This window comes from Haliaeetus albicilla, chromosome 4, assembly GCF_947461875.1.
Source record: "Haliaeetus albicilla chromosome 4, bHalAlb1.1, whole genome shotgun sequence".
NCBI classification, from domain to species: domain Eukaryota; kingdom Metazoa; phylum Chordata; class Aves; order Accipitriformes; family Accipitridae; genus Haliaeetus; species Haliaeetus albicilla.
This window is the reverse complement of record NC_091486.1, coordinates 46,993,809-47,018,660: the sequence shown is the minus strand read 5'-3', so window position 1 is coordinate 47,018,660 and position 24,852 is coordinate 46,993,809. Positions and strand designations below refer to the sequence as shown.

Sequence of the window (24,852 nt, the reverse complement as noted above, 5' to 3'; positions counted from 1 at the left end):
GAGCAAAGTCATTTCTGGGAGGGCTGGCGAAGAAGCACAAAGCTGTTACTTTTCAGCGGCAGGCCAGCACAGATTTAAACACAGGGACGTGGCTAGAAATAATGTTGTCCTGTTTTAGGGCTCCTGGAAATGACGGTCCCTTCCTCTACAAACCCCTCCATGTGCGAACGCACAGTGTGGCTGGCTTGGCCACTGCCGAAACACACCAGCTCCAGGGTGAAAATCAAGTGCTGCTAGTGAGTGCAGACCAAAGGTGGGAAGGGGGGCTTTGGTGTAGGTAGAATTTGCAGATGCCAAATATAATTCCCCTAGGGCACAGCTAGGAAGCTGGGGCTACCTGCCCTTCTCTGATGGCTGAAGGCCATTCTTACACAAAGGCAAGCCTCTCCGTTTCTCAATTATCACAAAAAAAGGGGTTTTCTGACAGCCTGGTGCCCTTGGCATCATGCAAGTGCAGAGGTTTCCAGCCTTTTCCCCATCTGGAGACAAGTAATATTTTCCAGTGGTCCCCATCAAGGCCCTCAGAGCACACCAAAGCTTCAGCCTGTGCAGCCCCTGTGTGCCCAGAGCTGCCCCAGCCCTGGGCCAGGCACCCCGCAACCCCCCAGCCCACTGCTCTGCTGCAAACCCATCCGCTGGGGTGGCCAGCCCTTGTCTCCTGTGTCCCCCATTTCCCCATTTTCCTTCCAAATGTGAATTATCCAGGCAGCGGGAGCAGGCGTGGAGTGGAGTCACACCTACACTTTACCTGCCCTAGGACAAGCTCCGCTGCCCAGTATTTCTTTTTCTAGGACTGGAGGAGGCTTTTCTGTCTCGGTGAGGGAGGCCGATTTTCTTAGCAAAAATGTTTTCTGTCACTCTGATGGAAAAGAAAGCTGTACCGGGGTTTCTATGTCCTATCTAACCTGAACGTAGCTTTGCTGGGCCCTAAGAACAGCTTCAGAGTCCTGCTGTGCCGAGGGGACTGCAGACAACACCGCACAACTTCCAGTAAAGGTCTCTGCCCGAACCCGGGGCTCCGGGCACTGGCTCAGTATTTCTTCAAAGACATAGTACCAAGAGGAGCAGGATAGTATTAAGAAAGAATCTCAGTGGGCGCTTGATAAGGGACTAACTCTGAAGCTAGCTACGACCAGTGGTGTGCATGTGAAGCAAGGAACGCTGGTGCAAGCAGAGTTTGCAAATGCTAAAGCCCTTGTTCCTCCGCCGAGCCTTCTCGTGCCTGTGGGAGACTCCAGGCTGGCAGATTGCTGCCTCTTTTGCTTACAAAAGACAAACACACAAGCAGCATCTCATCATGCAGTTGGTGTATCTTATCTAACGGTGATCTCATTTGGGTTTGGGAAGCCAGTTAGGTCCTGTGGACTGATCCCTCTGCTGAGAGGCAACCAGAGAAAAAAAAAACCAGCGACTAATTAGGCTAGTTTCTGTGTGCGGATATTCATCCAGCACGAGTTGGAGGAAGATCAACTCATTTTACACGAAGCCAAAATGTCTTCAGATGGGAACAGCTTTTGAATTCAGTGCTTTGTTTAAAGGCAAAATGCTTTATTACCGATTGCTGAAGCCCCGAGCCATGTATTCCTCCGTAGAGTTTAAAAATATTTTTCCGCTTGTTGATGCTGCGCTTTGGCCTTTAACGAAAGCCAGGTGCCTGCAGAGCTCGGAGTTAACACGGCAGCCCAGTCCCACCCTGGCCTGCACAGCCTGCCTTCCTCTGCCTGTGCAATAGCTTGCTGAAAATGAATGCATAAAGAAACGGTTGTATTTAGAACAGGCCAGGTAATTGTTCTTCCCTTGTGAAAAGTCACAGTGAAATTAAATGTTTTATTTATTTATGTAGCTTTTCCGCGTTTTCATTAACGAATGAAGCACACAATTTTGCTTTTTACCAAAAACATCTGTAGTCTGCATGTGTGTGTGAATATTTTTGATTTACCAGCTTTTCCCCTTGTGCTTGGCACACTGCAGAGCAAGTCAAGCAAACAAGCCACCCAAAGACACTTTTAATCCTTTTTTTTTTTTTTAATGTATAACAGTTATGCCTGAGTTACAGAGAGACACCTACAGGCAGCAGGTAGTTAAAGCAAATACCAGTTTCTCTTTCTACTATACTACTCCATATAGCTGAATAAATTATGGTGCGATTATATATATACACACGCACGCAGGCACACACACACACGCACACATACTCACACACAGGCATACACATGGAGCAAAATGGCTATGAGTCAAACACAGAAGCAACATATCCGCAGTTACTAGGAATAAGGAATGTCCTATAGTGCTATGTAGATATTCCCCAGGTGGGTATATGGAGGTGTTAGGGATGACGGGTTAGAAGCATTAAATACACAAAGTCTCTGAGCGACAGGAGCCAATCTGCTGAGTTACTGGACACAGTGAGGCAATGTCCGTTTTGTGGTCTCAGGACGGCGCTGAGAGGTGATGGCAGGGGCATGGGAGGGGTGTGGGGAGGTAAAAGAAATCCACTCGGCATTTTTCCTCTCCCCCAAGGATGTCAGTTCTCATCTGCAGGCATGGAAGAAATGTCGACCTGAGAGAACGTCTCTGGAGTGTGTCCCTTTGCTTGGTGGTTTGTTTGGGTGAGGTGCAGAACGATTTCTGGATTCCCAGGCACCCTCAGAGTCACCAGTAGTTGAGTATCTGCTCAGTCCCTGTTTGGTCTGCTTAGAGTGACTGCGACTGAACGTTCTTCAGGGTCCTGCTGTCCAACGCTTGTCTGCTGCCGATTGCTACTCTTCCATGCTTGGTTTTGTTTTGCCTTCAAGGCACCTCCCTCTGTTCTGTCCCCCCCTCCCCGTCCCACCCCACCCCCTGAGTTTGTCTCTTTTCAGCAGAACTGAGGTTGGCAATCCATAAAACAAAACAAAACAAAACAAAACAAAACATACTTTGACTTTCATACATGAATGTACCTTAAAACAAAACAAAGAAACAAAAAAAATCCCCAAATCAAACCCATCCCACCCCAAAGAGTCTGGAATGTATTTTGAAAACACACGATAGGCAAATTTCTACAGTTCATCCCCCCACCCCCCCTTTTTTCTTTTTTAACTAGCACGGCACTCACTGTGGTTTTAGTATAAAAAAATGTCAACTTTCTATAAACATACAGCACATGACCAAATTTCCAACTAATGTACAAAGTGCGACCACGAGGGAAAGGTCAGAGAATAGCTATTTGCGCTAGCATGGGGCTTTTTTCATATTCCTCTAAGAACTCTATTTACAGCAGTGCCTGGGTGTTCACGGACTTTCTGGTGAAGGTAATTGGCAAATAGGTTTCTACAGTGCTCCCTCTTTTTAGTACTTTTTACTTTAGGGGTCCTGCACTCTGCGCTGAGCTCAGCTGAAGTCCTCCTCAACAACACGCTCACTGTGAGGACCAACTGTCCACTGTTGAGGGATGCTTGGGAGACATGTATGCACGCACAGGAGAATAGATAACGGCGGGGAGAAGAGAGCTGATGGGTCTTTGCGAGCGGGAGCAGCGGACAAGCAATTCTCATGACAAACTGAAACTTTCCTTCTAGTTTAGCAGGCAGCTAGGAATGCATTTGGTCAGAAATTTCAGTATAAAGAACAAGGGATTGCAAATGTCTGGGCCAGGTACTGGGCCAACAATCACTATCTACAAACTCCATCTTCCAGTGGCAAGGAGGATGTAGATTTTAAGGTGCTCCCAGACTGGGTGATTATCGGCATTTGGCCTTTTAAATACTACTAAATATGGCACACAAGAAAATCATGTGCTCTGTTGTTTTAGCAGTCAGCTCAGAATGATACTGAGACACAGGAGCAAATTTGAACAGGTGCTTCAGTCATTAATCTCTATTCTAGTGCCTATCATGGAGACACCCTTGCTTTCACCCTCAATCCTCCAGTTGAGTTCAGGTATGGCTGAAGGTTACGGTTGTTGGGAATGGCATTTAAGCCAGGAGTGGAATTCAAAAGGATTTCTTCCTTAGATCAGCTTTAAAGTGTAAACAACATAAACCAGCATCTTTTGTTGCTTTCTGAGATCTCAAAGTGGCACAAAGCAGGGAGAGTGCTTCAGATTATGTGACCGGTCCAAGGCATTTTGGCTCTTCAGCCACCTCAAGGAAATCAGTACCTTTGGCCTCACCTATTCATCCAGCTGTAGGTGCTATATATTGCCCTGAGAAAGGATGCGAAGAATGCAAGCTTCAAGTGCTTCAAAAGCTTTGTGATCCAAATAAAGTCTTTCACAACTAGAGTGAAGCTTTATATGTGATACAGCTAGACAAGCAGAGGCTGAATTGCGATCTCTGGAGTATAAATGACAGCAATACAGCCTCTGGATGCAGATGTTGCCCCACACAGAGCTCCTGCGCAGAAACATGCAAATGAGCATGTGAGAGGCCAAGCTGGTGTACTAATACACTTTTAGGAAAGTAGAGCAGGCTCTGTCACAGCCATAAAGCAAAGCTGATGAAAGCCATATGTGGCTCTGATAGGATGCTGAGCAACGTAAGAAGCACAACTCTGCTTTGGTCAGAACAGGTACTTGGCTGTAGCTCAAGGCTCAAGAGAAAGTGGCTTGCTGGTTCGTGATAAATGATGTCAGGGCAAGGCAGGGGATAGTTCCCCAGAAAAATGTTGTTTCAGCTGCGAAAACAAGATCAGATTATTTGAGAAGAATGGAAGAAGAAGCAGCAACAGAAGAGAGCACAAGAGAAGTGTCTCCTTTAACAACCTAGGAGCATACGCTAGACCAGAACTCATCTGACCACGTGGTCCCTCATTATTGCCAGTGGACAAAAGCAGACATTCATTATCCTAAAGCAGACATATAAAATAGTAAGTGTATTATAAACCCTAACAGTCTGTAGATAACTTTAAGTACTGCCTGTTGGCATTGGACTTTACACATCAGCTACTGCCTGGCACAAATTCTGTGCATCAGGGTGGTTATCTCAGGGGCAGCTTTCCTTGCCCTCTCCAGGTCAAATTTCAGTGCATTCTTCCTCTCAACACAGGAAAGTGAGAGGAAAAAAGTCTATGATACTAGATATCTGCTTAAGAATCATCAAGGATCATCACCACATGCAAAAGAAACTATTTAAAAACCCATGTGGGTCATGACTTAGCAATACCCTTTTATTTTTGGCTGCTTTTATCTGAGCAGTGTGATGAGCAGAATTGTAAGCCAACACAAAAGTGAGAGCACTGGCTGCTACAGAAAAGTGGGGTGATAAATCCAGAGAACAAGATCTGGTTTACAGAGAGAAAGGCTCCACCACCAAAATGAAAAGCAGAGGGAAGGGACTGAGAGGTTGAGTTGTACAGAATATTACATGAAATGAGAGGGGTGGGGGAAGAGCCAGAAGGATGGACGGGGCAAGCATTTCTCCTGGCAGCTGGAGGATAAAGAATGCTGTTGGTAAGGTAAATCTTTTCCTGCAGTACAAATAGGTGCAATGTTGCAGTTGAGAGCACCTTTCCTTCCTAGCTGCTGTTAGAAAGACTCTTCAGGTCAGCTCCCCTATGACTCCACAACCACATCCATCCTTCAGTGAGAGGCAGCTGCGGGAAAGCACCTTCAGAACAAGCACCATTTTCTTTCAGGTGGCCCTTTACTTGTAGAAGAACCTGGCTTTGCATACTGACCCCTCCAAGCAGGCAGCTAACGAACACCTCTGACTCTTCCCTCTCTTGTCTTTGTTCTCATGGCCAGCTTCTCTCCTGCTGAGTGAAAGAAGGGCCACTGACAGTCCTCACCCTTCTCAACTGGATAGACAAAAGCTCCGACACCATCGGGTGTATCTGATGCCCTTCCTCTGTGCGTGCAAGGCCAGCGTTTGCTATCACATCTCCTGCTGCTATTAGATGCCCATGTCTTTTCAGTGATAATCAGGTCTAAATTGGTCCCTAAGAGGAAAAGTAAATGTTGCTCGTGCCTGTGCCCATAATCTCCAGTCCTCATGCAGCAATTTACATTTACACTTTCCAAAGGTCCCAGGCTGGACGGACTTCCATCCTGCCCCTGCTTAGCAGCAATCTGGCCTGCTTTGGCCCTGCTTTGGGAAGCCATCGGTGAGAACAGAAGGGTAGAATGGGGTGGGGAAATTTGCTGTCACTTTAATATATGTTTTTCTGGTTTTGTTTGTCTTTGTGGTTTTTTTTTAAAAACAAGTTCTTATATTTGGTCCATAGGTCTTCTGTGGTCCCGAATTACATCACCCTAAATGATCAGCTCGGTTATTCCTTCCTATACGACATTCACCAAATTTACAGCAATGGAAAGAAAAGGAAACAAAACGAAACATTTTTTTTTACAAAGAAAAAAAGACCAATTTGGCTTTGACTATGCCAACTACCTAGATCAATGGAAAGTCCTTAAGTGTGGGCAAAATGCCATGGCCAGGTAGGTTAGAGGGAGGGCATGAACTCGGGGCTAATAAATGTACCCAACCCATTGTCTCTGGCCACAGGATGAGTCAGGTCAGAGGCCAGGCTTGCCTCTGAGAAGAGTGCTCTGGGAGGAGCTGGATACTTGGAGAGCCCTCCCCCTCTTTCCCGTCTCCTTCACAGCTCAGGTTGATGCGAGGTGGAAGGGAATTGGGAAGGAGTAGGGTCCGGGTACAGGTAGATCCCTGGAAGGCTGGTGGTGTTTTCTCCAGTGGTACCAAGTTGCTGGAGTGGGTTGTTGGCACAGTCGGACTCTTCAGTAAGCTTGGCCTGTCTCTACTGGTAGGAGGCCCAGAACGGCTGAATGTTCTCCCAGCTTCATCCTACGCTGTGTAGACAGACTCACGTTCTTGGCCAAATAATCAACAGCGGCTGAAGAGGAGGGGAAAAAAAAGGAGGGTGAGAAAACAGCACAACATTAGCATTTAGTGGAAATGAGGCTTTCAGCATCAAAGGGTGTGTAACCAACAGACCCCGCAGACTGACTCTTACAAAGGAAGGCCCAAAGCAGCGGTTGTCACACACACGAGGGTCCTGCTGCACTCCTAGCAAAGAGTGCAAACAGATGATGGTCCTGCCAGAAACACCTAGGTAGGTCTCCGTGGACCTACTGAAAAGAGCTAAAATTCTACTTCTGCCACTGACAACGGTGTTTCCAGCGGAGCTGCCTGAAGACAAGCCTGAGCAGAAAGCCAGCGGGATAAGCCTTCCAGCCTCACCTCCCTGTATCATCTCATGGTGGCAAAGCCAACTTCTGCACTCAGTGATGCTGGTGTAAATGATTCCAGAAATTTCAGTGGAAGCTCACCAAGTCTGGACAGGGCTTGAATCTGACTCATCCGCAGCATGCTGACTCATCTCTGCGAGCTCTGCTGCCTGCCTTCATCCACCCTTCCTAAGGGAAACCACTTTGCTTATCGCCATCTGGGTGAGAAACACAGCCACAACTCCTGAGGCGATGCGTGAACCTATATCCCAGCTTGCCTGACTGCCCCGTGGTCTGAGGGGGAAGAGGACTGGGGCAGGATGGTGACATTGCTCATTAGCTGAGCTTCAGTCAAAGTCTCTCCCTTTCACTAGCTTTAATGTCTCAAATTAGATTAATAAGGAGCTGGCAGGAGATGTACAATCGGTGCCAATGAGTAAACAAATTTCAGCCATCAACGTCTTGTCAGACGCCTGCCCCAGAGGAGGTCCCTTCCAGACACAAATTCTTATTAGACTTGTCATATCTATTAGGATTCCTTTCACGCTTCTGCGTTCCATCACCAGCATCATTAACACAGCTCCGGCCTTTGGGAATCACAAGGACCACGTTAATCTGGCATCTCTGCTCCTCACCGGCTGGGACAGCACAGACTGTGCAAGCGCTGGCAGGCTGGTATGCTGGAAGCAAGCAGGCTCGGCACAGGGTGAGTTATCTGGGGCCGAAGTGAGGCCTGCTGGGGAACATGGCTTCTGCAGGCGGCAGAGTCTGAAAGGAGCTGAGTTAGGCAAGTGGAGCTGGCATGCTGGCTGGCGCTCCTTGGGGACTGGGATCCTGGGGTAGCTTGACTGGAGCGCTGGGCTCTGTAATGCATTATGGTGACTCTAGCTGCAAGGGGGTTGTACATAGGATTAGACCCCAAGCTATGGTTCTTGTCCAGACCTTATCAGCTTGGTCCCCTGATATTTCAGGTAACCACATTAAATAATGTCTTTGAGAGGCTGTAGGTAAAGTGGAAATTCACTCCTCAGACTTGCTGCATGTGTGTGTGTGGTTGTGCCTCTGTCTCTGTTGTCACCTGTTTCCGTGGGTGAATTCAGATGGGTGCTTGGGAAAGGAGGGCGACGAATGCTTGGAGCTGGTCATCCTGCTCTGAGCGGTACCCAGCAAAATGGAAATTTGATGGTGATCCCATCTTCTAAAAAAGCCATGCTAAACTCCCAATATTGCTTTTTGTGCCAGTGGGAAGAGTTCAAAGGCACCAGGGTATCCCACACCAGAAGTCGAAGATATGGTTTGTTGGTTTAATACAGTGGAAGCCAAAATAAAACCAGAAACTTGCCAAAAGTACTCCGGGTGTTTATTTGCTTATGTGAGAGAGAAAGTGTGTCTGGTTTTGTGTTTCTAAAGCAAGAATAAGCAGGAGAGAAGTGGGGAGAGAGAGATTCTCTGCAGGCCAGGTCCAAAGCCTATCAAAGCTACAGAGCTCTTACTTACAAGGCCTCATTATGTCCCCTGTTATACAGAGCCTGCTGCCACCGTTACAACCCCCCATTTTTATTATATCAGTGTTCACTAAAAAGAGTTTTGATACTTTTTTGCCACATCGTAGAAGGAAGAAACATATGATTTGAACTGAATGTCAATAAATACTGATCTTGTGGAGCTCACCTCACACTGATCAGCATTTAAACAGGATTTGAAAAGAAGCAATGAAGAATTAAAAAGCAGGAGGAATTAGAAGCATCTGCTAAATACAACATGCACCAAGAAAGACAAGAAAAAACGTTGTTATATCAAGGTCAACTTCATGTAAGTGATTGCTCTAACAGGACTAATTACTAATGAAAACTGTTTCCACACACAGAGATTATTATAAATGGGTGTCATTATAAGAAAGATTTATAGTGAAGTGGATTTACATACTGCCTGTACAGAGCTGTAAATACAAATATCTATATACGTACGTACACACATGCAGAATTTGCTGCTTAACGTAGATCCCACCTTAGAACATCTACGGTTGGTTTGTGCTGCCATGCAGCATGGCAATGGCTTTGGCTGTAAGACTTCCCGGGTGTGACTCCAGCTCCCAGCACTGGGAAGCAGTGGCACTGTGGATGCTGCATGATGCTTTCTCACCTACCTTCCTTGCCCCAGCAGGAAGAACGCCTTCATGACTAGCTACCTGTGTGTCTCTGGGCATGGAACACATCTGGACTAATTCTGTTGACCACGCAAGACTTGCTGCTGGGCACAAGCCTGTTGGCTGCCCGGTCTCTCATGACTATTAACAGGAAAACATTCCTGTTCCGAACGGAGCTCAGTGGGCTCTAAACTGGACTTGCAAATTTAATGGGTGTCTAGCAGAAAATAAAGAGCTGTGCAACAGAAATCAGGAAAGGGGGGCAAATAAAACAACATAAATAGGGCTGCATGAGCAGTTTTGCAGCATAAGGAGAGGCCCAAGTAAAAATTCCAGCAGCAAACCAAGACAAACCCTTCTTTCTCTTTCCTTCTCCTTTGCTGGTCTCTCTCTCTCAGAAAACGTAGCTCGTCCTCCTTATTTTATTTTTTACACACATGGGTGTGACTAACGTCTTGCCCAAGGGAATCTTTATTGGAAATACATGGTATTGGAATTTGTTTAAGATTTTTATCAATAGCACGTGTGTCCAGCCTCACATCCAGAAGCGAGGGGAAGGTCAAGGGGTCACAGATCAAACTCCCGAAAAACAAAAAAAGGAGGGGTGGGGGGAAGCTGCTATTGATCCCGTCTGCCGCCACAGCCGGTTCTCATTTAGCTGTAGAAGTTAAAGACATTAAAGGGCTGTGACGGAGAGGGGAATAAAAAGCCACAGCCAAATGGAAGGAAAGGTCACTGAGGACAAGTTATGGGCAAGCAGGAGTGCTCCCGGAGGAAGAGGATGCACCTTTAACCCTCCACGGATCACTCTCTCACACCACCACACTTATTATTAGTTTAACACCAGCAGGTGAGCCCTTTGCCAGGCTCGCTGGTGTTTTTGTGACCCAACCATTCTGGAGGAGAAACAGATCCTCCCAGGGTCCCTCTGCCTTTTGGGTCTGAAGTTTGGGTTCAGGATTGCAATTCCAGCTTCACTTCAGCTTTCGCAGAACCACAGCCCAACTGACAAGCATTGGCTTAACATTTTTAGTAGCAAAATCTCTGAGCATGGTCCCAGCCCTTACCTTACAGAGGGCAGGGGAGGAAGCGACACATAGTTCTGCATCACTAAGGGATGGCATTAAAATCCCAGCTTTCTTTTGGCTGAGCAGGGTGAACATGTTGTAGGACTTTTGGAAAAGCAAGAATTGGAGAGGGGGAAAGGGAGAGGTCTGGAAGTTGTCCTTTTCTAATAGAAATGTTTTACCTAAAATATTTCAGTTGGGACTTTTGAATCAGACTGCAAGGGTGTTGGGGAGGCTGTGTGGAGCAATGTCCATCTGTGTCTGGAGAGTGGATTCCCTTTTTCTCTCTCGATGGACAGAATTCCATGGGAATCCCTTCCAATAGAGTATCTATATGTTCTTACACTCCCTCCCTCTCTTCTCCTTTTCCCTATGCAGGGGGAATACAATCAGTGCACTTACTTTGTCCATACTGTCCATATTGGTAGCCAGCCACCGGATCCACACTGTAACTGGTGGTGCTGTAGGTGGGAGGACAGTAGGACTGGGAAGTTGGGAGGCTGTCCACAGACTTGATGGAGTCGCTCCGCTGGCTGCAGCTGGCAGAGATGGAGTTGGTGGTGTCCAAGCCACCGTGAAGGGGAGAGATGGAGAAGTCAGCCTGCGGTTGCGGAGGAACCCCACTGGGGTTGCTCAGGATGCTCATCACCTGGAGAAACACAGGAGACAACACGTCAATGTCTGGAGGAGAAAGGGTATGTGTGCAGCTGCCTTCATGCATACCAGGGTGAAACAGTCTACATATAATGGTGGTCTATCAGTATAATATACAATATCAATATAGGTTTGGCCAGGCTGGAGAATGAAGGCCTGCTTCCACCAAATAACAACAGACAGACCCCACAGCTGGCTCCTCTGTGTCTAACGCTTTATTTTAAAGACCTTAATAGGGATAACTGAGAAATTCCTTCACAGCACACTCAATCTTTGGTCTTTCTTTGCTGACCTGCCAACAACATTAGCTGTGCTGTTCAGAATGAACACTGGAGAAAGGAATAAACTTGGGACAAACCTGTGGGACACGCACTGCCATGAACTAGCACTCCTTCCCTTCCTACACACAGCCCTCCCAGAAGAGGAGACACATAAGACAGGGAGCAAAAATCCATATTTTCAAAAAGGGACGCTGGAGACAGCTCCTTTCTTTGGAAGTCTGAGTGGGGCTTGGTTTGCAAAGGTCCCTAACCAAACCAGATGCAAACCCTTTCTGGCTTTGATGCAGACTCAGCTTTAGGGACTGAAATGTCAAAGTTCTGTTTACCCTCAAATGTTAAAGGATAACAGGTCCTGGTTTGGCTCATTTCAGTGTAGTGCTTGGTTTGAAAATGTAATTAGATTTGCACACAAGCGATCTTCCTGCTTTGAGACCTGAAACAGATGAACTTTTTTTTTCTTCCTTTGCAGCAAAAATGCCAGATTTGTTCCTGCGGGTGAGTTTGGGGTAAGCTGCTGCCTACAGGCCTTCACACAAGGACCCTGATCCCACCAGTGCTTTAATGCAATTGCCTTCTGCAATCAGCAAAATTACCCCCAGGCTGCTAAGTTAAGAGTGTAAAGAGTTTGCAGAAGCGGGGCCGTGGCAGGGAAGGAAGGGAACTCCTGATGCCTCTCGGTTGATCTCCGCAGCCGCCGCAGGCGTGCCTTGCTGTATTTGTGCTGGCGAAGGGCGGGGGGAGAGGGGAAAGCCAGTCACCTCGGGGGGCCAGGCCAGCACTCAGATGCTGAGCAGCTGAAAATCTCCAAATTTAGCATAACCTTATTGACATCAATTAAAGTGGCAAATTGGAAATATTTGGAGCCTGGCAAGTGGTAAAATGAGCCCTTTATCCCCCACCAGCGGCCTGGTGAGCTATTGTGCAGAGGATACATTCTCTGGAAGGACACAAGAGGGGTTGTATAGAACGGCGTCTCCCCTTCCTGCTCACCCCTACACCTTCCCCATCCCCTCCTCCCTCACCTTCCTGCCGGAGCGGGGGCTTAGGCTGAATGACTGGCTACGCGCTGGCCTTTGCTTTCTAAAGCTTCTCCTCCCCCCGGAAGGACTCAGGAGTCCTGCAAAGATGCTTTCCCTTGATGTAATGCCACCTCCCGACTCAGCTGGCCTGAGATCCTTCCCAGGCATTTGTCTGGGAGGGGAATTCAGGAGCAGGGGTGGCTGGACCCCCATGGAGGGGGAGGCGGTGGGGAGGTACTGGGGAGGGGGTTTGTTATAAAGCTTCGAAAATCAATCTAACCCCAACCACTGGGTTTGTCTGCAGTGCGGTACAGACACAGGAACAAGCTTTGAACAAGCTAAGTAAAAGCCGCGCAGTGACAGCAGCATACAGCTCAGACAGGGTTCATTTACCCTCTCTTCCTTCAGGGTTTTCAGCCTGCACTGAGCTTAGAGTTTGCTACTGGTCCCCAAAAGTTAAAACTAGCTTAGCTGTCTCTACACCGCAGGGCAGACAGTGCTCCAGACAGAGCCTAAATTACCTCCAGCTCTCCAGACCCTCTGGGCACAGCTTCTTAATCACAGTGATTAAGCCTCAAGGTATCTAGATGAAGTTGTTTAGCCATAACACCGTGCAAAATGTGCCGGTGGAACTCCCTGCCCCATGACAGCCCAAAGACTGAAAGACAGGGGGATGAAGAAAGGAGATTGCATTTAAATATGCAAGACAGAGTGGATTAATATGAGAATAGGGCTGTCATGCTTTTCTGTGTGGATGTAACGTAAACCTCTCTGCTTCAAGGCTTATGCAGCGGGAAAATCATGGGAGTGCAGCCTGAAGGTAGGTTTTCTAGCTGCAAAGTTATTTGTAACCTTCCACTAAAGCCAGGTCACAAACTTTGATCTGGCTCAGCTACGAATCCCCTTGAATGCCCCTCAATCCTGCCGGCTGCAGGCAGACCTCATAGCTTCAGAATCACCTTAGCTGTAGGTGTTAACGCCCTGCACCTCTTTGCCCTGACAGATGTCCAGGACACTCGCATATACAGCAGCCATGAGACATTATTGGATTTCATTCGCAAGTAGAATCAGATGTTCAAAACAATAAACATCCTTCTTGCATGCACAAAAACACAGACATACAAATTATGAGTTATTTTTGGAAAGCTCCAGCTCAGGCAGCATAAAGCCGGGCTGTTTCACCTCTCCCTTCCTGAGCTGTCCAGGTCTGGCAGTGCTGCCTGACTGCGGATGTGCTGCCCGCACCGCCAAGCGCTGCAGGTGCAGAAAAGAAACCGTGCGCTATAAAATGAAGGACAACTGGAACCACTCACAGACCAGAGGGTTTTCTAGTGCTCTCCCTCTTGGCCATCTCCCCAAAAGAATCAGCTGTTTTACATTACTCAGAGAAAATAAAAGGCTCTTAAAGCAAGCAGAAGTCATAGTAACACTTCCGCTAAGGCCTTTTTAAAAAGAAAGGGGGATGTAAAGCAACATTGGTAAATGAAACCCAGATTCACACTCTTCAAATTCAGAGGAGCTGAGACCGGAGAATACACTTGCACAAATCCTACTAAAGACAGTAATTGGCTTTAATCAGTCAGAATCAGGACTGATTTCTAATCCCAGCTCTGCTACTGACTCACAAAGGCTTGTGCAAGTCACTTAAGCTAGGACTCAACTCAACTAACCTTAGCCATGTGAAGTTAAGTTTCTAGTCTCTGCTAATCCTCTAGAATCCCTCTACAGAGAGACTGACACTTCTGAAGGACAATTCATCCCATCCTAAGACCCCTTTCTGAAAAAGACAGGCTGAATTTCCCTCTGGAAATCTGTGGTGAAACATAAGGATGCCAATATTTCATCACGACGATGCCAGGGTGGTAAACGGACATGTAACTGTGTGGAGGTTGGAGAGGGGAGATGCTGGAAGGTGGCTATGACGTGCACATCCCTGCTGGAGGCTCCCATAGAGGTAGGGTGGCTGAGGGCTGCAGACAAACCCTGAGAGAGGCTGTGGGGCTCAACCAAGCCAGGAGCCCCAAAGATGTCTGTTCCCTCTTCAGCAATGCTGACCGTGGGAAGCGTCTGCCTTTTCCAGGCATGCTGAGAGCAATATGGGGCTAAGCTCCCTTGAGACTCTGTTCGCACAGGTTTATCAGAGAATGGCATCCGACCTTCCCCACCCCAGGACACGAAGGTGTTAGAAATAACAAGAGTGAACCGGAGACTTCTACTCCCTCTTTGCTACGCAGCCACCCAGCATGGATAACCCTACACAAGCCCTCCAGTCTCAGCAGGCCCGCATTATCTGACTTCTTGTTTCAGCTGGATAAACTCATTTTCCAGGCAACTTTTGAACTTAGGAAAGTCTGGGGGATCTGGAGAAATCCCCTCCTCAAGAATGCAAAGTCCTTTTACCTTTTCTTTTTGACCTTGCTTTCTTATAATTTATTACTTCTTGGTGCATTATCATCACTAACTAAAAATCAATACCCACTTCACATCTGTAAGGTTTTATCTGGAGGGAAATCTGCTACCTGTCCATCACAGTGATTGACAGCCTTCCCTTTCCCCTCCCTCTCATCAGTTGTCTCTCTCCCTTTCCCCATCTTCTTTCCCTTTGCTGCTGTCCCAAATCAGTCACAGGCATGGCGTGGGCTTGCACTTCGGGGTAAGTCAATAACAGCCATGGTGCTAGGATCCTTTGGCCTTGTTTCTACCCTTTCCGGAGGTCATTTGTCATGGGGGAGAGGGGGTAGGGGTCTTGATGTGTTGGGGAGACCAAGGTTAATGCACAAAGACCCTCCTGGATGAAAGAGCCAGCCCCCCCCCGCCTTGCCTCCTGCTGCTGCCTCCCTCCCCACCCTCATCTCTGCAGCTCCCCCCTGCTCCCCCCCCCCCCCCCCCCCCGGGACGTTTCATCACTCTCTCCCATACTTTAAAAGAAGGGGAGTTAAAAAAATGTAATTAATTCCCTCCATTTCTGAGCTGGCCCTCAGGGCCTCTGGCCATGGAAACTGTAGCAGGGGAAATGTGCACCCTTTATGATAAACGAATGCGGCTTTGGAAAGGGAAGTGCAATTAGGGCCTTCAATCTGTGCAATCAGGCCTTCAGATTTTAGGTTTGGGGGTTGGGGGGGACAGTTGGGTGTGTTGGGGGGGCAGGAGGGGCTTGAGGGGCAGACAAGTGATGGGGAGAGATACCGCTTCGATAGAGAAGGGTGTGAGCGCATCAAGGAGGGGAGAGGGAGGGTAGCAGATAAGTTCCATGACAAAACCTTGCCCCAGCAGACCTGGCTGCTGCACCTCGCTGGTCTCTGCAGTCAAGAGCTCTACAGGAAATACCATGGCAGCCGGACACGCCATACATCCTGAGTCCCTACATCTCCTGCCCTGCATTATCAGTTTGCTTTAGGCTTGCTAAGATAGCCAGCCGATACAGACATCAGGCCCTGGACCCAGCAGGCTTTATATCTACACTCAGTGATGCTACACTGCCCCATGACCAGGAAGGCACAGAGGTGTTGTAAAGAGATCAAACCCAAGCAAACAAAACGATGGGGAGGCAGGAGCCTGCAGACAGCATTTTCCAGAGTGACCCCTGATTCTGTGGTGTCTCCATTTCTGGACACTCAATTTGACACAGTGCAAAGCATCCAAAATCAGAGGCTGCCTTAGAAAAATGCTGCATTTAGAAACTGCTGAGCCTGGCTAAGTTCTGAATAAAGGGAAGACGTAATGATCTGCAACTAGCTGAAGGGTGTTAACTCCAGAGAAGCTGCTGGGTGGTCCCAAAGGAATGCAAACTGGATACCAGGCAGAAACCAAAAAGGGAAAACCAGAGGAAGGGTCTCCTGGCAGTGGGTAGTATTTCTGAGGCTCTGTTACTGCTTTCCTAGGAACCAGTAGAAATCCTTTCTCTTTGGGAAAGGCTGGATATGTGATTAGTTGGAATATTTTATACTACATCAGGCAAAAAGCACTAGGAAATTCTTTGTTGTGATGAGTGTTTGTAGGCTGAAATCTCTCTTTGTTTCAGCTTCTGTGGTGTTAACATTAACACCGCTTCCTAGGGAATGGAAAGTCTGACAGTGGCCTGATGGCCGTGCTGGGAAACATGCTGTATCTTATGGTTTTACTAAAGACATGGAGCAAGCTAATGATTGTCTCTGAGTTCCTCCATGAGGGCTTGGTCTCTCTGCCATTTGTGGTTGATTCAGCTTCTGCTCTGGGTAGGTCACGCTCTGTCCTCCAAGACTGTTCTTAGCTACTTGGTGGGGACCCAGCTTAATCTTTTCCATCTTTATTTTGCAGCCTGTTCAGCTAATCTTTTCCTTCTCTCTTGCAGAAGGCAACCCTTCCTCATATTAATGCTTTTTGATCTCTGTGGATTCATTTTCACTTGGTGGCAAGAGGAAGAGTTGATTATTCTATACATACATTAAATGGAAACAAAATGACGAGGTGACTGTAGGACTACTGAAAGCCAAAGAAAGAGTTGGGAGGAGATAAATACAGTTTCCCCAAAGATCTTCACTTGAAAGGAGGATAAATATATGCAAATATGCCCCTAGGTAGGACTAAAATGACTTATGTAGCAATCACTAACACTGCACTCAAAACCAAGCAATTAATTTTGAATAGTTTCTAAATCACTAGACCCAGCTGAGTGGTATCCCAATATGCCAAACTAATCCACTAAGTTCACCCACTACATTTGATTTTGCAGTCAGGCCAAGGATCCAGACAGTGCTTCATGCTTCTTGCACCTAGAAAATGTCTGATCCAGTTAACTGCGGTCCCTTCCATCTAATGTCTCTTCCAACTAAATTTTGGAGCCCAGGGAGCAAACTTCACATTAGCTTTCCTTAAGGGTAACTTCACTGACACTGACTTCAAGCACAGTCCTGATTCACACCAGCATAAATGAGCAGGTGACTTAACTCTCTACTTCTATTTTGTTGTGGGTTAAAGTTTAAGAACCCTGATGCTCTACTGCCTCATCTAGCCCAGTATTTATAATCCATCAAGCAGCATGTTACTAGTGCTAAAGAGAACAGTGTTATGAATATGAGCTAAAACAATCTCACAAGTCCTTCCTGCTGTGGAAGGACTCCAGGGCTGACATGGCTGCTGCTCTATAGCAGTAATGTCTCATTTTCCTAACCTTCCCCACTCCATTGGAAAATATGTGGAGGCCAGTGAAATGCCTTTCCCAAGGCCATGCGAAGTGTGTCAGAAGCAAAGCCAGGAACAGAATGCAATGTGTCTGAATCCTTTCTGGTGTGTATGGGACAGATCATACCAAATCCCCTCAAAGTGGTCAGAAATGGTTACTGTGGGCCTGTGCTTGAACAGTGGTACAGTTTGGCAGTGAACAATAAACCCAGAAATATCATCAATGCCTTTCAGTGACTTAAAACATCTGAAGGATGTTTCAGCGCCAGAGGGGAGCCATCTAGGACACAGTGGGTGAAATGGACATGAGCATTTGTGTCCTAAAATGACCCTGTTCACTTAATGGATGAAAAACTGCCACACACTCATGATGGAGAGGGCTTGGGGAGATGCTGGGGATGAGATGGATCTGGGGATGCAATGGTGAGCTGCAGCAAAGCAGACCAATGCAGGCTGTACAGGGGGAGGATTAGAAAAAAAGGCGATGGGAAGTTATTACCTGATTGTTCAAGGCTATGGTGAGGTTCCACCTGGAGCACTGCATCTTGTTTTGGGCACCCTGCTTCTGTAGAGATGTACAAATTATGGAGAAGGTCTAAAGAAAAGTTTCTAAGCTATACAAAAGAATGGGAAGGTCTTAGCTATAAGGGTAAGAGAAATTGCTTAAGTCTGGATGGCCTGGGAAAGAGGAATGGGCTCTTCTTGCAGTGGAAATACCATAAGGAAATCAGAAGCACCACAGGGTTATGCATCCAATAAGGGCTATGAGAAATCCTGTGGCAGAAGTGTAATTTGGAGGGGAAGGGCGGAGGCAACACTGTGAATGGGAATTACATTAAAAACTGCTTGATCTAGAAACATGAGCCACTATCCCTGGCATTAGGGCACCAAACTCTACTATCACTTAGATAAAAGCAGATGGCAAAGTTTTTAGTAGTCTGGATAACCAGAGAGGAAACAAAAAGACATGCCGTGCTAGTGCAGGCTGTTTAAGATAAAGGGGGGGTCCCAGTTCTATGGGCATCAATTTCACTAACAAGCAAAATCAAGAGACATGGGTTCACCCCTTCCAGAAACAGGAGAGACTCAAGCCAAACGGCTAACTAGCGCCTTGCCATCTTGAAACTGTCAAAGGGGTCTGATTTTCATGCACTGCTGAGTATCTCCCCTCTGAAAATGGGCAGTTTGTGCTTTACTAACCATCAATATCATTATTCATCTTGTGTTACCTAAGCATGAAGTGTTTTTCCTGATTAAATTGGAATTGCTAAGACATTTCATATGGAATAACCAAAAGAAGGCCAATGCTTCCCAAATGTGCTGGTCGGCAAACCAAGCCACCCCATCCTCCTTATTTCTAGGCAGTAGACTGCATTAACAGAAGTCACCACAAGCAAACTCTACTCTGATGCTGTTTTCCCCATGAATATGTTTCTCTGTGAAGGCCAAATGAATACTCTGGAAAGGAAAGCCTCCATGGGAAAAATCTCTTTGTTGAGATACGGAGCATCCGTGGGCACCTTTACACAGGGTATTAATTGCAGGAATATGAATCTTGCTTGTGGCATTTTGGAACTCAAAGTCACCTGGGATGAGAAAGCAGAAAGGCACGACCACGGAAAACTGGAATTCCTAAAGATTTCCAAACCAGCAGAAGGACTCACGTTAGGTTTGGCTTTGGAAATGGGCCAGGCTTGTGTCTTTTCTTCTGCACCTATTTGTCCATTCTTGGGTAAGCTCAGATATGCTGATGGTGGGTGGGGAACGAAAAGCTTCTGGGGCTTGGTGAGAGATTCAAAATACCAATAAACAAACAAACACACACCAAGGTTTCCTGCTAAATCAGCCCTAAATCTATTGCTGTGCATCTGCCTGATGTGAATAATGTCAGGGTAGGAAGAACACGCAGCACAGCTAAGTCCCAGCAAATTAAAACTGTTTTATAAACTTCTGTTATTCCTCTCTTCAGCAGCCCCATGCTGGCAGAGACTAACAAAGACAAACCAAAATTCACAGAAAGGTCTCGTCTTCCCCCTCCTCCCTTTCTATTTCTCTCCCTCTTTTTTTTTTTTTTTTTCCCCATTTCTCAGCTAAGCTGATCTGTGCTCGCTCACTATCACAACCCCCCGCGGACACTGGTAATGGAGTGCGGGTGCTGACTTACTGCTTCGAAACAAGATTTCCTGAGATCCTTTGAGTCCACTCCATGCCCCCCCTCGCCTGCTTTTCTCTCTGTGTCTCTCTCTTTTTGGAGAGTGGAGGGGAGCCTCTATAAATGTGAAAGGAGCTGCACTACAAAGAATCCCCCGAGTGGCATATCCCAGCCCCAGGCGAAGCTGCTTGGTGCACTGATAGTCCTGCGTATCTGCTCTAGGACTCCTCTTTCTCTTCCCCTCCCTCTTTCTCTGATCAATCAAGGGCTGTAATCAGTTAAGGTCCAGCTTAACTGCAGTGTAAGATACACCAGTTAAGCAAAGCCAATGCCTCCAGGGTTCCCATCGTAAATACGGAGAGGTCATGGGGAGATGAAATAACCCTGATAAGTTCAGCAAGTGCAGGGCTAGCTAGGCTCACACCAAACACTTAATAACTCTAGCTGGCAAAAGAATGGAAGAAAGGGAAAATCAGAAGCGCTTCCTATTGCCAGCTCCTCTGCTGCTTCTTTGCTTGCTCTTAGTTCCCTGCTTTCCCGAGGGAGCGTGGTGCATTTTTTAAGGTGAGGATTTCTCTTTTCAGCTCACCCTAATGAATGAACAATCCAGACCCTGGTCCTGTGTGCAAGCGCCTCAGCTCAGTTTGGATCTTCTGAGGCTATCACAGGGATGAATTTCTAAAGTCAGGACCTCTTTTTCCCTCACCTGTAGGAAAATCACAGCTCCTGAATCCAAGGAAATGCCTTTTGCAGCCCTACATAGTGCCATGTGCTCTTCTTTTGGACTTCTCTCTGCTGCTAGGGAGCACTGTGGTATTTTCGAAGACAGGGAGCTGCTTGCTTTTGCCAAACGTGAACCCCCAAACCCTCATAGGATCTGAACTCCGGGACAATGGAGCTGCAGCCACCAAGATGTGGAGTCCACTGGTGTAGAGGCATTAGTGCAAATAAAAATAGGAGAAAAGAGAAGAAAGTGGGGATCCTTGCTGCTTTAACAGAGGATTACCCTTACAGCTAAGATGTTCTAGCTCAACCACCTCTTCCCCTGTTTTGCTCCACAGTAAGGCTTTTCCTTTCTCTCGAGAAATGTCTGTTCTCAGAGAAGGTCCAGGGAAAAACGACCCCTTTGTATTCATTATTTGTAATCAACTTTACACCAAGTTCATGCTGTGCTGAATCCAGACAGCTTATAGATTCATAATGCACTTCTTGAAGAGGGGGCTGGGGACACTTGGACCGTCGAGGGGACTTTCCTGTGCAGGACAAGCTACTGTCTGTTTCCATTTCTGAAACCCCAGAGCTCATTTCTGCCCCTCAGATGTGAGAAATCTGGCAGGACTCAGTCACCATCAAATCTGCCCCCAAATTCTGTCTGGTCTTAATCCCAAACTCATAACTCTAGCTGAACACAACATGAGGTTTGGATCCAAATACCACTGTGTCGGCTCCTGTCTAATTGGACATTGGCCCACTAGGCATTACAGATAGGGGAAAAAACCATGTAGGATTTATTAAAAACGATGCAGACACACAAAGAGCAGAACAAAATCTTTAACCAGAAGTGATAAGAAAGCCCTAAAGGATTTGAGTTTAGATAAGTATCCCTCTTTGAGTCCTCCAGCTCTTTAAAAGCTATTTGGACTGGAGTTTTCCTGTGGTGTTATAGGTGCTTACTTAAGCAGGGGATGAGATTAATTCTTCCCTGGGTACTTCGGCACTCCTGCACCTGGGGTCTGCTGAGGAGCAGCACAAACCTTGATAAGTTTGCAGTGATTACTTGAGTAGCCATCACAAACAGGTGAAGTCTTTGGACAATGAAGTGTAAAAGTAGAAGCTCCTGGGCTAACACATCATTAACTGCGCTTCGTTCTTATTTGTCTAGCACATGTTGATTTTGGCTACCTCTCTGAAGGTACTCCAAAATGAAACATTATTTAGAATTATAATATGAAGCCACCAACAAGCGATCTTGAGCATCAGAGTAGTGAAATGCCTATTTCTAAAACCTTGCTTTTCTTATGAATATAATTTACTGCCTTGAACTAAGTGATTTTTAAGAAGAAAAAGATACACTGATGAAAGGTAGCTGTCTGCTGGCAAAGCTATGTCTGTGCCAAAGGGAAGGCTCTCACCTCATTAAAATTAAACCTCTTCCAAACGAAAACAGCAATACATTTACTAAGTGGGTATGTAAACCAGAACATACCTTGCTCTCCTGTACAAATGCAAAGAACTTCATACATTAACCCCACAATTCTTGGCTGAGCTACTCTTGGCTGAGCTACAAGCTCTCTTTTATGAAAATATCTTGATCAAAATCCTCCAAAAAATGGCAAATCCTTTAACTTTCTGAGTAGAGTTGTCCCCTTGCCTGTCCTCCTCACTGCAAGGCCAAGGGCAAGAGTGAAGGTATCACACCCTTGTATTACTTGAGCAGAGTTTTTAAGGCATCTCCTGCATGCAGAAGTTTAAAAGCATACAAGCCACTGCTGATCCAGAGATAAATGGTGGAAAAGGGATTAGAGATACTTAGCGGAGGAGAGGGAAGACTCAGGAAGGGCTGATTATTTTAAAGATATGACTATTTAAAGATAATGATTGCATAAATTTAATTAATGCATTTTCATGCTGCAAATGGCCGTTTTGTAATTAATGTATCTGGCCTCGCTAAGCATGGGAGATCACATCTCCCAGCCCCCCCCTCCCTTCTCAATTCCCCCCTCCGCCTCTCATTTAATGAAAGACAGAAAGCAGATGACAGAAACAATTTGTCAGCCAGTACGGGTGTCAGATGCCTAATTGGTTGCGCTGAGTTAGTGGAAAGTAAAGGGGGAGAGGGTCGAGGCTGGGGGGGCTCTTTCCTCTTTATCTGAGGCTTCGGGGTGGGTGTCTGTGTTGGTGAGGGGGAGCGAGGAGGCGAAAGTGTTTCTTGTTAATTGATGGAGATTAGGACACAGATTGGCTGTGGCAGGGACTGGGCAGTGACAAGAAGGGGACAGGAGAGGCTGGTTAACACCCGTGCAAACAAGCTGCCATATCTCACAATACGTTAAGTCCCGGCAGCGTTGACAACATCAATGGTTATCTCCTGCGCTCCTCACTCCCACTGCACCCCAGTACCCCTGGTCATGACTACTGGGGGAAGAGCTTACCGCACAGATCAGCAGCCCTGGGCACTGCTCTCCTCCATTTGGTTTGCACCCTCCAGCTTACAGAGGAATCAGCACCTTGGCAGAAAGTTTGGGACCCTGGGGAAGGGTGCTGAGCATGGGAGGATGGAGGGCTGAGGCCATGGGCAAAGCAGAAAGCCCAAGAACAAGACCACCGCCTGGGTCTTACTTGTCCTAAGCCTTGCCCTGGGTTCAGACCACTGCGTCAGTGTTAGGACCCAAGAGATCCTCAGAAAATCTGCATGTCCTGTCTCCTCCTGTCCCTGCCCCATTATGAGACTGTCTTAAAAACTGCAAGATTAAGCAAAACTGGAGTTAATGTATGTACCAGCTGGTGCCTGAGCTCTGTGGGTGCATTTGGGTCACTGGTAATAAAGCCCCCATCTGATTAATTCTCCCCTGGTCATTATGTGGAGAGGAAAACCTCCTGTCCACACAAAAAGGCCCAGGAGTCTGGAGCTTTCTGTATCAGGAAGCCAATCCCCTGAAATCCAGCAAGAGCTGAGCATCCTGACCCTTCAGACACCCCCCAAGAAAGCAGCAGGACAGAGCACATGCTATCCAAAGTGACACCTACATAAAAAGCAGAAATGCGTCTTATTTCTGCAACATTCTTCTTTCTTCGAAGATTTCTGTGACCTGCTTTAATGTATTTATCATCAGCACTAGGCAGAGCAGGGCTGCCACCTCTCACCTTACTAGTGGAAAAATGAGCCCAATAAAGGCTAAAACTTGAGATGGTGCAGAAGTTTATGGGGGAGCAGGAATTTGAACATCCCAAAGCCAAGGTTGATGTCCACACTCCAGATGGCCTTATAATAAGTTAAGCACGGAAATGAGGGGAACTTCAAAACACTAGTGCCATATGATGCTGTTTAGTATATCTATAGGCCTTTCGCTGAAGATATAAGAAAGTTTTACAAAGGTGGGAACAGTTTTGTCAGCTCTGTTTCACAGCCATACACAAAAATGGTGATGGGTAGAGAGGGATGGGGAGAAAGAGTTAAGAATAGAAAATGTCGAGTTTCCATGCTGGGCTCTGATCACATTTAAACATGCAGCCTGCAGTAATGAAAATACTACTAAGCTTCTGTGTTATATTACAGGTCCCTCTATAAAAGGTTTATGAAGGGTTGACAGGTGATTAATAAATGTTATGAAAAAGATAAACAACTTTTTCTTTTAGATGAAAGCAAGCCTTTCAAATAGCATAAATGAAAATGGAAAGGAAATGGGTGAGGGATGCAAGTGCAAATACAAACTTTTGATTGAAAGATCAAAATGAAGTAAACTACTGCAATTTGTAACCAAAAGATATAAAAAATAAAATATCCAGTTGCAATATTTTTGTCCCTTTGTTTATAAAGAGAGAAAAAGAAACTCTCCAGAGAGTGTTGAATTAAATGAAACCATTTTGCTCTTCCCAAAATGTCCTGGCAACCCGTCCCCTCATCCATAGTGATCTCAGTTATCCTTTCTGCTGCATGGTGAGCATGTTACAGATACACGGCAGGGCTTGGCGGTTTATAATGAAGCCATTCCTATTGCTATTTATTTGTGTTGCAATGACACAGAAGTGCTGTAGTCAAGGAGCATGTCCCACTGTATGAGACTCCGCACAAAAAAACAGAAACAAAATCCCAAAGCCCCCAAATGTCAGATATTTCAGATCTGGGGACTGGCCATCTCCCCTTGGGCCTGGCTCTCTTTCTACTCCCATCCCAAGAAAGGAAACCCAGAAGAAAAATAAAGATGAAGAAGGCACCAGATTCCTGAATCTCCTCCCCTGCAAAGTGAAGAGAGTAGAAGCCAAGACTGGTCCAACTCTAAGAATGAAAAAAAGGGTCTAAGGTGCTGCAGATAAAATGGAGGAATGGGAATTATTAATTAATCTGTTCCAAAAATTCACCACGCATAGGCACTTAAGAAGTACTCAGCATTTACTCCTTCCATGAACACAACCCCCACACACCCTGGCATAGTCCTTCAGACTCTGGTACACACCTAGCTTATTCCTTCTGGTTTATAAAACACAAAT

At 46.5% G+C, this 24,852-nt stretch overlaps 1 protein-coding gene across 7 annotated transcripts in view; it reads right to left on the bottom strand.

The window, feature by feature from the left end:
* Positions 1 to 2,081: 2,081 nt before the first annotated feature.
* The window catches only part of PAX7 (paired box 7), a 106,553-nt gene continuing 83,782 nt past the window's right edge, over positions 2,082 to 24,852 (bottom strand). For all 7 annotated transcript variants that reach the window (XM_069782367.1, XM_069782368.1, XM_069782369.1 and 4 more), the window contains 2 exons: positions 10,781 to 11,027; positions 2,082 to 6,831 (listed from right to left, as the gene is read on the bottom strand). In XM_069782367.1, coding sequence (XP_069638468.1) covers positions 6,716 to 6,831; positions 10,781 to 11,027 — 363 coding nt within the window. In that variant the 3' untranslated portion in view covers positions 2,082 to 6,715. The remainder of the gene's footprint in view (positions 6,832 to 10,780; positions 11,028 to 24,852) is intronic.